The following is an 11,257-nucleotide window of genomic DNA, read 5'->3' as shown; positions in this document are numbered from 1 at the left end:
GCGGGCACCCTGCGCAGACCCCAGAGGGGGTCACGGTTACCTCGGCATGGGCCCGAGGGGGCACGGCCGGGTGAGACAGGACATGAGGGGACAGCCCTGCTCGGGCCCGGGGGCGTCACGGTTACCCCCGGACAGACAGACACAACGGGAGAGCCCTGCTCAGGCCCGGGGGTGTCACGGTTGCCCCCAGATAGACGGGTCGCCCCTGTTCGTGCCCGGGGGTGTCACAGTTGCCCCCGGACAGACGGACATGACTGGACAGCCCTGCTCAGGCCCGGGGGTCACGGTTGTCCCCAGACAGACGGACACGATGGGACACCCTTGTTCAGGCCCGGGGGTGTTACGGTTACCCCTGGAGAGACGGGTCGCCCCTATTCATGCCCGGAGGTGTCACAGTCGCCCCCGGACAGACGGACATGACTGGAGAGCCCTGCTCAGGCACGGGGGATCACGGTTGACCCCAGATGGGCTCATGCCCGGGGGTGTCACGGTTGCCCCCAGACAGACGGACACGACGGGACACCCTTGTTCAAGCCCGGGGATATCAGTTACCCCCGGACACGACGGGACGCCCCTGCTCAGGCCCAGGGGTGTCACGGTTGCCCCCGGACAGACAGACACGACGGGACAGCCCTGTTCATGCCCAAGGGTGTCACGGCTGCCCCCGGACAGACGGACATGACTAGAGAGCCCTGCTCAAGAGCGGGGGATCACGGCTGCCCCCGGACAGACGGACACGACGGGACACCCTTGTTCATACCCGGGGGATCACGGCTGCCCCGGACAGACAGACACGACGGGACAGCCCTGTTCATGCCCAAGGGTGTCACGGCTGCCCCCGGACAGACGGACACGACGGGACACCCTTGTTCATACCCGGGGGATCACGGCTGCCCCCGGACAGACGGACATGACTAGAGAGCCCTGCTCAAGAGCGGGGGATCACGGCTGCCCCCGGACAGACGGACACGACGGGCCGCCTCTCCTCAGGCCCGGCACAGCCCGGGCCCGGCTCCGCAGCGCCCCCCGCGGCCGCCGCCGGCAGCGCCGCGCTCGCCGCTCCCCTCCCCCGCGCGGCCGCTCCGCGCGCACACACCGCCCCTTCGGAAAAAAAAAACCACCTCAGCCTCTGCTTCCCCGCTTTATATACCCTGCTAAAAATAGCCTGCCGCCGGGCCGGCCAATCAGGAGGGGGCGAATTTCGAATCGGGCCAATGGCGGGAGCCGTCACGGCCGGGCTCGGTCACGCCAGGAGGAGCCGCGATGTCTGCGGCGCGGCGATTGGGCGGCCCTGACGTCATCGGCACGCGGGTCGCGGGGCGCGCGGCGGCGATTGGGCGGCGGCGGCGGGCGGCGCGCCGGGATCACGCGGGGCGGGGGCGGGCGCGGGGGCGGGGCGGCGGCGCGGCCGGGCAGAGCTTTGAATAGGGAAGTTTTGCGGGGGGCTCCGCTCGCAGAGTCCGCGCCGTGTTTGCAAATATTGGGGCCGCTCCTGCGCCAGGTCCGCCGGCCGCGGGAGGGGGGACAGCCGCGCGCCCGCCCCGGGAGACGTCCTGCCCTGCTGTGCGATTAAACTTTGCATGAAACTTTGGGTCTTTTTTCCTCCCCGAGCTCCTCAAGGAATTAATATATATCTCTATCCGTGCAATTTTATTTTTTTTTTCTTTTTTTCATCTCTGGAGGAAGGGGGGGGGGGCTTGGAAACTGAGAGCAGAGGTTGACACCCCCCCGCACACACCCCGCAACCCCTGCACATAAAGGAGGCATCTGTATTTTTGGTAACCAGCACTGACTTTGTTGTTGCAACTTGAGACATGGATGTTCTCCCAATGTGCAGCATCTTCCAGGAACTCCAGATTGTGCACGACACGGGTTACTTCTCAGCCTTGCCGTCCCTGGAGGAATATTGGCAACAGGTAAACGAGGATGTCGATGTTGTTGTTGTTGTCGGGGATTTTTTTTTTTAAGCCGTATTAAAGGATAAACGGATTTAAGAAAGAAAAAGAAAAAAAAAAAAGGCAAAAAAAAAAAAAAAAATCAAGCCCAAGTGTCAGCGAGGAGTTTGGGGAGAATTCAGCACGAATGTGTAGCGATGTTTTGGAGCAGGTGTCTCGGCTTTGAGCAGACGGCTGTCTGGGGGGAGCAGTCCCGAGGCGGACGGAGGAGCCGCGCATCCCGTCTCTCCTTGCTCACCGCCGGCGCTGCCGGGGGCTGTCAGCGCCCGCGGCCGCCCCGCTCCGCAGCCGCGCCGAGCCGCCGCTCGCTCCACACCGAGTCCTGGCAAAAGTTTTGCGCTTGTACCAGGTCCAGACTCCACAGCTGGGTCTTGTCATCCGAGCTCCCTGCCTTGGCCAAGGGCTGCTTTGCGCCCTGTGCTGTGGTTTATGTTTTTGGTGTGTTTTTTTTTTTTTCTCCTTTTTTTTTTTCTGCTGGTGTTTTTTTGTTTTGTTTCATTGTTTTTCCCCCCCCTACAAATGTATACTGTTATTGTTTTTGTTCCTGGCGAAGACGGGGAAAAAGCCCTCCCGGAGTGTCGGCGCACACTGTGCGGGTGCATGTGTGTGTACATGCACAGAGCGTGGCTGCTCCAGCGCAGGCAGCTTTGTCGAGCCCCTGAGTTGTCAGTCATATGACAGCGAGCCCCTTGTGCTAATTGCCGTGGCCGGGAAGGGAGAAGAACGGAGGCTTCTTCCCTTTAATGGACATATTTTTTGTTGCCCATTTTTCCCCTGTTTAGTGTGATCCGAGCGGGATGGCAGGGTCTGACAGCCCGCGGGGCAGCGGGGCCGGCGCTCGCTCGCTGCCGGCCGGGGCTGCCCAGCCCGGTCACCGGATCCGATACCTGCTGGCTTTGCACAAGGACCAAGGAGCCTTTCCCAGAAGGTTGAAATGCAAAGTGTTACAACCTTCACATGCCTACTAATTGTATGCAATGACTTTTTTTTTTTTTTTCCCCTCTCTCCCTCCCCCCGCTCCCCTTTCAGAGCGGCAGCTCCATAGTACGTGATTGAAATGGAGCTAAGTAGTTTCCTTCAGGCATTCGGGCTCTTGGCGAAGCGCCAGCCCTCGTTCCCAGTAGCCTTCAGAGGCATTTAAACTCGGAGAGCTTCACTCTGCTCCCCATTACTAATCTATCTAATGAGGAATTTAAATTAGCCGGGAATATGAAAGTTTAACAAGATCTTAATACATGCTTTTTTTGCTTGTTTTCACGGAAAATCAAAGCACTATTGTGCTGTCCCTGTAAAAAGCCTTCTTGTTTTTAAAAGCATTGCAACCCAGTTCCCTAATTACAGACAAATACATAAATACCGTGTGCAACAGTGGGTTTGGTTTTGGGGGTTGTTTGTGGTTCTGATTTTTCTGTCCGATTTTTGCCTACACTCGGAGCCTGACCAGAGCATGTGACCCAGTTTACTGGAGCAGTGCTGGGGGAGAAAGGAGGCTGCTCCCATGGCGGCTCTGCTCATGGGCAGAGGGAAAGGGGCTGTGGGGGGAATGTGTGGCATTTGGGACCGGGTTTTGCTACCGGCCTTGGAAAAGATGATCTTGCTAAAATAAGTAGTGTTTGGTTTGGAAACTTGCTGTGTCCGTTTTCTGTGTAAAGCTTCCATATGGATCATTTCCTATAGTGGAAAGAATAATCCTGAAACATCAGCTTGTTGCCATAACAGTTCAGGTTCCTTTTTTTTTCTTTTTCTTTTTTCCTTTTTTTCCTGTTCTCTGAAAGATGGCTAGAAAGTCAGCAGGGTGAAATGAAATTGAAACCCACAGTTTCACCAATTTAGGGTGGTTTTGTTTTTTGTTTTGTTTTCTGTCATGGAGTCAGGGGAATGTGGTTGGGGGGAAGTTGTCCATGTACTGTTACATGTACATTTGCAGAGTACTTTCTTGGCAGATGGTCATGGTTTTAAAAGGAAGTCTCCTTTGGCATTGCGTGAAAGAAAGAGATGACTCATACAGTTGCACTCTTGGCCAGTAGATAAAGTTCTTGTTCATTGTGGGACTCCCAGCAGGACCTCAGAGTAATTTCCCATTTCCCATCCTATAGAACAGGACATTTCTATTCTGGAAGTTTTTTCCTCCCCTCTCCTCTGTTGTTGAAGTTCTCCATGTTCCTCTGAACACGCATGGGAGCAGTTTGAGTTATGTGGTGTGCATGCCAGTGCGCTTGGAAATGACATTCTTTGAAAGTCGAGTGTGCTGTGTTCTCATGCACAGGAAATGGGAGGATGTCTGCTGCTCCATTGATGTCCCCAGAAGACAGGCCAGCAGCTCCGCAGCCATGCTGAAATGTGGCTTTGTTTTCTGACACAGGGTTTGGGTTTTAGCTGGGTGTCAGAGCACATTGTATTCAGTTGGATCTTTTCAGCCTCGTGTTTGTGTGAGAGAGATACGAAACAGCTTGAAATTTGTTAAGGTGCAAGAGTGAATTGTAGTTTTACGTTGTGGTTCTCTACGGTCCTTTTCAACATCAGCCTGCTGAAAACACAGATTTTATGATGAGAGTGATGATAATTTAACTGAGTCATTAGAATGTTATTTTGGAAACCAAAGCTGACTTGCACCTTCAGCTGTGTGTTTGAACTCTTGCCCAGGTCTTGAAAACTGATTTCTTTTCATCATAACAGTCACCTACTTATGGCTTGAGGAGCCTTTAATTTGTTTTGAACCTAGAAACCTCAAATCGAACGTACTACATTCCTGCATGCCTTTTGAAGTGTAAAATAATTTGGTTTATTCTTAAGCAGGCCTGTAACTTTTCTCTATTTTTTCCTTCTGTTTCACCTAGACATGTTTGGAGCTGGAACGGTATCTTCAGAGTGAACCCTGTTATGTTTCTGCATCTGAAATCAAATTTGATAGCCAAGAGGATCTCTGGACCAAAATTATTCTGGCACGTGAGAAAAAGGAGGAATCTGAACTGAAGAACACATGTGTCCCAAAAGAGGACAATCTTGCTAGTCAGAACTTAGAGACCAACAGTTTGAATTCTGACGTGAGCAGCGAATCTTCAGACAGCTCTGAGGAGCTCTCACCCACAACAAAGTTTACCTCTGACCCTATAAGTGATGTTTTAGCCAGTTCAGGAAACTTGAGTTCATCTGTCACTTCCACTCCCCCTTCGTCTCCTGAGCTGAGCAAGGAGCCTTCTTCCCAGATATGGAATTGTACGCCGGGTGAATTGCATTCGCCAGGGAAAATCCGTACCGGTACCACTGGAAAGACTGCAGAAAAAGGTACACCCTCCAACGGTGACACCTCGCCCGATGGCAGGAGGCGTGTTCACAGGTGTCATTTTAACGGTTGCAGGAAAGTTTACACCAAAAGTTCACATCTGAAAGCACATCAGCGCACTCATACAGGTTAGTAACCCTATGCTTATTAAGACCTGGCAACTGCTGTGGGGAATACCTCGTGGTGGTGGTGTCACAGCGTTACTCAATCACTGGGTGGTAGCCCAGTTTTGGAGAGATGATGTAATAGTAGCAGAGGCTTACCAGCATGGACGACATCACTTCCTCGTTCTCTTCATGAGCCAGGGCACTTGCTGGTGCATTAGGCTGCTGTCACAGCAAATAGGAGCCACTCGTCTAAGCAGGCAGTAGCTGGGAAGCTGCAGCAGCACGTGGTCTTCAGGAGCAAAGGTCCAGCCAAAATAGGTGTCAGGCCTTTCTTGATGATTATTTTTAAAGCTAAAGTGAGCTAGGACTTTGTTTTGCTAAAAAAAAAGGAATGTATATCTAAAAATCAGTCAGATCACTAAATACTGTAAGAATTTGGTTTTATGCTTCAGTCCACATTGGGTCTATTTTATCAGACATACCAAAGCCTTGATTATATTAAGTATAGCTATATTTGTAACTCATTTAACACTTATGCATGCCATTGTTATCAGCAAAAAATCTTGGAAAGCCACAGTGTGTTGTTGTCCTTCTGACACATCTGCCCAGTTGGACGTAAATGTACTGAACTTAAATGGATCTACTGTATAATTTGATCCCAAATTACTGAGCAACAGCATTTTATTTTTCTGAAACCTGAACTAAAAATAACAATCCTGTGTGTTATTGGGAAAGAAAGTGAGGAAGATAGACACTTCAGGGCTTTTATAAATATTTTATGGTTGAAGTAGCCTGCTGATGTGCTTGTTTGAGCATTATTATTTGACATCTCTTTATGGCAACAGTTAGATATGTAGAGCTGTGCCTTGGCTCAGTAGTCCTGGCTTAATGTGAGGAACTGGCATGGTGTTCTTGATGTACCAATCCAAACACCTATATGGATGGCTGGCTTTTTCATTTTTTCCCCCTAAGATGTGGGAAAGGGAAGTTAGGGAGAAGATTCTATTTTGATTCGTCAGCTCAACATTTTGTGGCATTTATGAGCAAGCTTGGATGCTCCCATTGTCGTGCAAAGTCAGATAAAACAGGATTATTTCAAAAGAAAAAAAACAATTTCCCCTGAAACCGTGGTTGTTGAGCAGACATAAATAGCTGCCAGGCTCAGAAGTATTGCAGAACTGGTGTTCTGGTGCTGTCTGGTTGAGAACGTTCCTGTGAATGGAAGTGGTATTTCTTGAATGCTGAAATAGCAATGTTCAAAGTGGTATGCAGGCTTTTCCAAGAATAAGTGGCTCAGCAGAAAGGAGGTTGCATGTTATGCAGATGAATGAGTGACAAAGGACTTTGATGCAATACAGTAGCCTAATTGCATTTTGGAGCCTAGCTGTGCTGTCTTTAATCACCTTTGTGAGGTGAATGGTACCTGTTTGGGAGTAAGCCTGCCATTAGGGATGAACAGGAATGGTAGAGGGCTGGATTCCTTTGTTTCCTGGGAGCCTGTTTAATCACTTTTTTTTTTCTTCTTATTTTTTGTGAGAATGAGATTATTTGATGTGCTGTTGCAGCAAGATGAGTAGGAATCATGTGGATGAATTTTGTGAGCCTTCTTTGCTTGCGTATTCTGAAGCATTCAGATAGGTTAAATAAAATTGTCTGTCTTTGGAGGAGTGAAGGAGGTTTACATAGAAAATGATAGCACCTGTCTTTGAATGAAGTCATGACTAACATGTAATCTGCTTTCTTTGTAGGGGAAAAGCCTTACAGATGTTCATGGGAAGGGTGTGAGTGGCGTTTTGCAAGAAGTGATGAATTAACCAGACACTTCAGAAAGCACACTGGTGCCAAGCCTTTTAAATGTAGTCACTGTGACAGGTATGTGGTTGAAATGAACCCTTTTAAATAGTTATTTTTAATACTGGTTGAAAAGCTAGTCTGGGCTGCTTTTCACTTGTGTAGGAATTATTTGGGAACACAACCGTGTCTGGTTTTAAGGAACTACTGCATATTTAGGCTAGAAAAACCCTTCCATTTTACTCATCGTTGGGAGGTGGTTTGTAGCCGGATCTTGCCGGTGAATGTTGAGAAGTCTGCAGTGTTACCCCCCATCTGCAGAGCTCCTGGGTGCCCACAGACACCTTTAGTAGTCCCGTGTATCCCGGGAATGCCAAGTCCCTCCTCCACCAGCTGTGTTTTGGAGCAGCAGAGCAGGGGGAGGTGCCTCAGCCCCGCGTGCGCGTCGCGTGTCGCGTTCCGGCGGCGCGGGCTAACGCGCAGCCTCGCTCTTGCCTTGCAGGTGTTTTTCCAGGTCTGACCACCTGGCCCTGCACATGAAGAGACACCTCTGAGTGGGTCAAGAGGTGAATCCTGCGGGCTAAGAGGCGTCAAGGTTGAAGAGCCTTGAGCGGAGGGATGCGTGTTCCAGCCAAAGCATGCCATTTTGCACCCTACCCAGTTGCCTCCAGGACCTCACTTCCTTGAAGGTCTTTTGAGGGCTAATAAGTCATGTAAGAACGGCATAGCAACCGCGGTGCGTGATGTTTGGGGTTTCCTGGACTCATACACTGGTATCTAACCTTCTGAGTGGCTCCTAAGCCTTTGCCGTGAGCATGTGCACTGAGAATGTTAATGATTGGGCGACTGTATGCGATGAGGATCTCTTGATGACTGTATGCTGAGGCACATTTTTTTTCTTGTGGTTGTTTTATAACTGTAAGAGAAAAAAAATAGTCTGAATGTCTTGTATGTGAGGAATATCTCGTGAGATGGGACGACCACCAATCATTTCCAAGGGGTGGGGGGAGGGGTGTCTGCACCTTTTTAGAGGGAAAACCTGAGAGGGGGAAAGGGGGGAATAAAAAGAGTCAGGATGCCAGAATGGAAATGGGGAACCTCCCTGTTCCTGTGTGAGAGGAGCTTTAGGTGTCTGGTGCAGCTATTAAACGTGCAATGTGTCAAGTAGCTTGTTTTACTTGCTACAGAGCTCATTTGTAATCCATTGTATAAGCTGTGTATTTACAAATGTAACACAACTATAACTTTTCATTATAATACAAAGGTTATTGCATGGTTCTGGGGAACTATATGCTTTTCCATTCTTTAATCAGGACTGCAGTTTTGATTCCAGTTAAGAGCAGCTAAAATACAATTGGTCTAATGTTACATAATGTATGGAACATGAATAATTTTTTTGTTGGGTGGATAAAACCACTATTGGTTAGAAACTGATTTTTCTCATGCAGCTAATTTTTCTCTTATTTATGCCTTGAGGACTAACTTCTGGTTTTCTAGCTGTTAATGCACTGTTGACCTTAATAATGGTGCCTTATGCAAGTGACCTTCTCTTGCAGGGGGTCTTATACAGGGGTATGGGTGATGCATGCTTTATTAAGGCTCTCTTTTCACCTGGCATTGTACTGTATCAAATGTATAATATGAGGGGAAAAAAAGGTTACTTCCAGGGTCCTCCTTCACAAAGACAAATATAGAGAAAAGTCATTCATGTCAGTACAGTATTTGTTTAACTTAGACAATTTGACTGTGTTACAGTATAATGCATATGCCAATTGAATACCTGACCAGTTCTGCCACCTTGAGACTTTTTTTATATTGACCTTGCACAACAACTGTGTATATACACACCCCAACTGTACTTAATATGTCAAGTTTTCATACATATTAAAGATACAGAAGTATTAAAAGATGTATTTGCTTAAAAGGCACAAGTTTCACATCTATATATCTAGCTATCTGTTGGTCATACAGAAAGAAACTATATTACTTTTTTTTTAAAAGTGGGCAGAAAAATAATTGTGTATGTATATTTGTGTGTACAGTCTGTGTATGTGTGTATATATATAGATAATATATAAATATTTTTTTTAAAAGGAAATTAATTAGAACACATAGCTAGAAAATGCCACAGCCCATCAAAAATATTTCCTCTTCCCCCTTCCTCCCTGCAATACGGTCATTAAGGACACAAAGAAATGAAAGATACAGTTAATGAAAATCTAGCATTTTTAGAGGCTTTACCTTTAGCTTAATGGTATGCTAAAGGCTTTGTTGGCATTCAGTCCTTCTCAGACTGCTGACTGTGTTTTGTAGTTATTAGGTTGTCTGGAATAGCGTATCTGTGGCCATTTAAGAATGATATGAACCGAATTTTGGCATGCTAAAAGAATATTAGCTGTGTGCAGAAGAAGTGCACTCGGGTTTTGGCCTTCCAGCTTACTGGAGGGCCTGTGAGTGAGCTAGTCGTTGTGGTGGTTAAGCTCTAATTTTACATAGTTCAGCTAAAATAAAGACTGTTTTTTCCTAGAGTAGGAATAGTCTGTCCAAAACCAGTTTTGTTTTGTTTTCTTTTTTTTAAACCAGCTCACTACAGTTGATGCAATGAAACATGTGACCTGTTTCTTTTACTATTAATTATCAGTCTTGCTTACTCTGCTAATATTTTGGTATATCTTCCTGGAAATGTATGTAGATAAGTGGTTTAAAAAAAGTATATGCAAGTGATCTGGTTCTATGGAACACACAGGCTTAAATCATTCTCATTTCATTTTTGGTTTAAATTGCCTGAAAATGCACTTTTTTTTTCTTCCCCCAAACAGAAAAAAATTTCCAGAAAATGAATTTCTATTTACAATTGGGTTTTGCTGTATTTTTAACTCCTTGTTTGCATTGTCCTTGGCTTAGCCGTAATTCTTATAAACAAGAAATTTAAAAAAAAAAATTAAAAACAAACAAACCAACCCCAAACAAAAAAAACCTTGCACTGGCTTGTCTCAATTGTGAAATACCATCAGACTTGTGTGGATGGGGTGGGGCTGTGTGCCATATGTCAAATGCCTGTAATTTTCTTAATAAGCAAGTACATTTTGTTCAGGTGATAACTGAGCCTCAATCAAGCTGAAAAATAAAAAAAATAAAACATTTTTGCTTGAAATTTAAGAAGAAAAAGTTTCTATTAGTGAAATTTTTTTTTTTGTTTTTGAAGCACCCTGTTATCTAAAGAATCTCTTTGTAAGATTTTTGTAAAAATTTTGTTTTACAAGATTTTATTTGAAATTGTTTTTTGCAAGATTGTTATATTTCTGTATGAATGTATTTTTTATTGGAATAACATAAAAAGAAATTCTTATCAGCATCACGTGTCTGTTTCCGTCTTTCTTCTCTCCAAGCCCTACACACCAAACAATGTCAAGTACTGTGTTGCTGCTTTGTCTTGAGTCACACCTGGCCATGGGTGCAAACACCTTTGGGTCAGGTCACTTTGTGGAAGACAGGCCCTGTTGGGAAAATAATTTTGGCAGTATAAACTAGGAGTTCTTCCGTATCTGAAAGGCTGCTCTTGACTCATCGTTTGCCTCAGCGGAATAAATAGTTAATGTGATTGTTACTGCAAGACTGCACCTTCATTTCAAATCGTTTGTTCTGGAGAGGTGAATGCTCATGGGGCGAGATTGGCGTGTGGGAAAGGAGGTTCAGTGGGCATTCAGAGGGAAGGACAAAGCCACAAGGGTGGTGGCTGGGCTGGAGGCACCTGCCCTTGGCAGCTGCTGCCTGGTCCATGGGGAAGCAAGCCCAAAAGCCTGAGGTGCAGCAGTGGGAAGGAGAGCTTGGAAGGGACTGCATGAGATCTGCCTGCTGCAGACACACCTGGGGCTGACCTGACCCACATGCTGGTGGTGACCTTCAACCTGTCAAACACAAACCTCTCTGAACCACATTCTTTAGAGCAATGGCTCTTCAAAGCATGCCTGGCACGCACCCTGGCTCGAGACCCATGCAGAACTTGTTTGATGTTGCCTTGTGGCTGCTGCTTCACTCATGCTGGTGTTAAAAGTCCCTCCAACATCGAGTAAAAACAGTGGCTAAATGGCTAAGTTGTATGCTGAAAAACTGTCTTAGAG

At 46.9% G+C, this 11,257-nt stretch overlaps 1 protein-coding gene across 1 annotated transcript; it reads left to right on the top strand.

Annotated features, from left to right (window-relative positions):
• Nucleotides 1-1,406: 1,406 nt before the first annotated feature.
• KLF6 (KLF transcription factor 6) lies at nucleotides 1,407-10,491 on the top strand. Its single transcript, XM_064392964.1, has 4 exons — nucleotides 1,407-1,916; nucleotides 4,793-5,366; nucleotides 7,094-7,217; nucleotides 7,639-10,491. The coding sequence occupies exons 1-4, from the start codon at nucleotides 1,815-1,817 to the stop codon at nucleotides 7,688-7,690; spliced, it is 852 nt and encodes a 283-aa protein (XP_064249034.1). The 5' UTR covers nucleotides 1,407-1,814; the 3' UTR covers nucleotides 7,691-10,491.
• The last annotated feature ends 766 nt before the right edge of the window (nucleotides 10,492-11,257 follow it).

The sequence above is a fragment of the Passer domesticus genome, chromosome 1 (genome assembly GCF_036417665.1).
Source record: "Passer domesticus isolate bPasDom1 chromosome 1, bPasDom1.hap1, whole genome shotgun sequence".
Taxonomy (NCBI): domain Eukaryota; kingdom Metazoa; phylum Chordata; class Aves; order Passeriformes; family Passeridae; genus Passer; species Passer domesticus.
The sequence above is the reverse complement of the archived record's forward strand: the minus strand, read 5'-3'. Positions and strand labels throughout refer to the sequence as shown.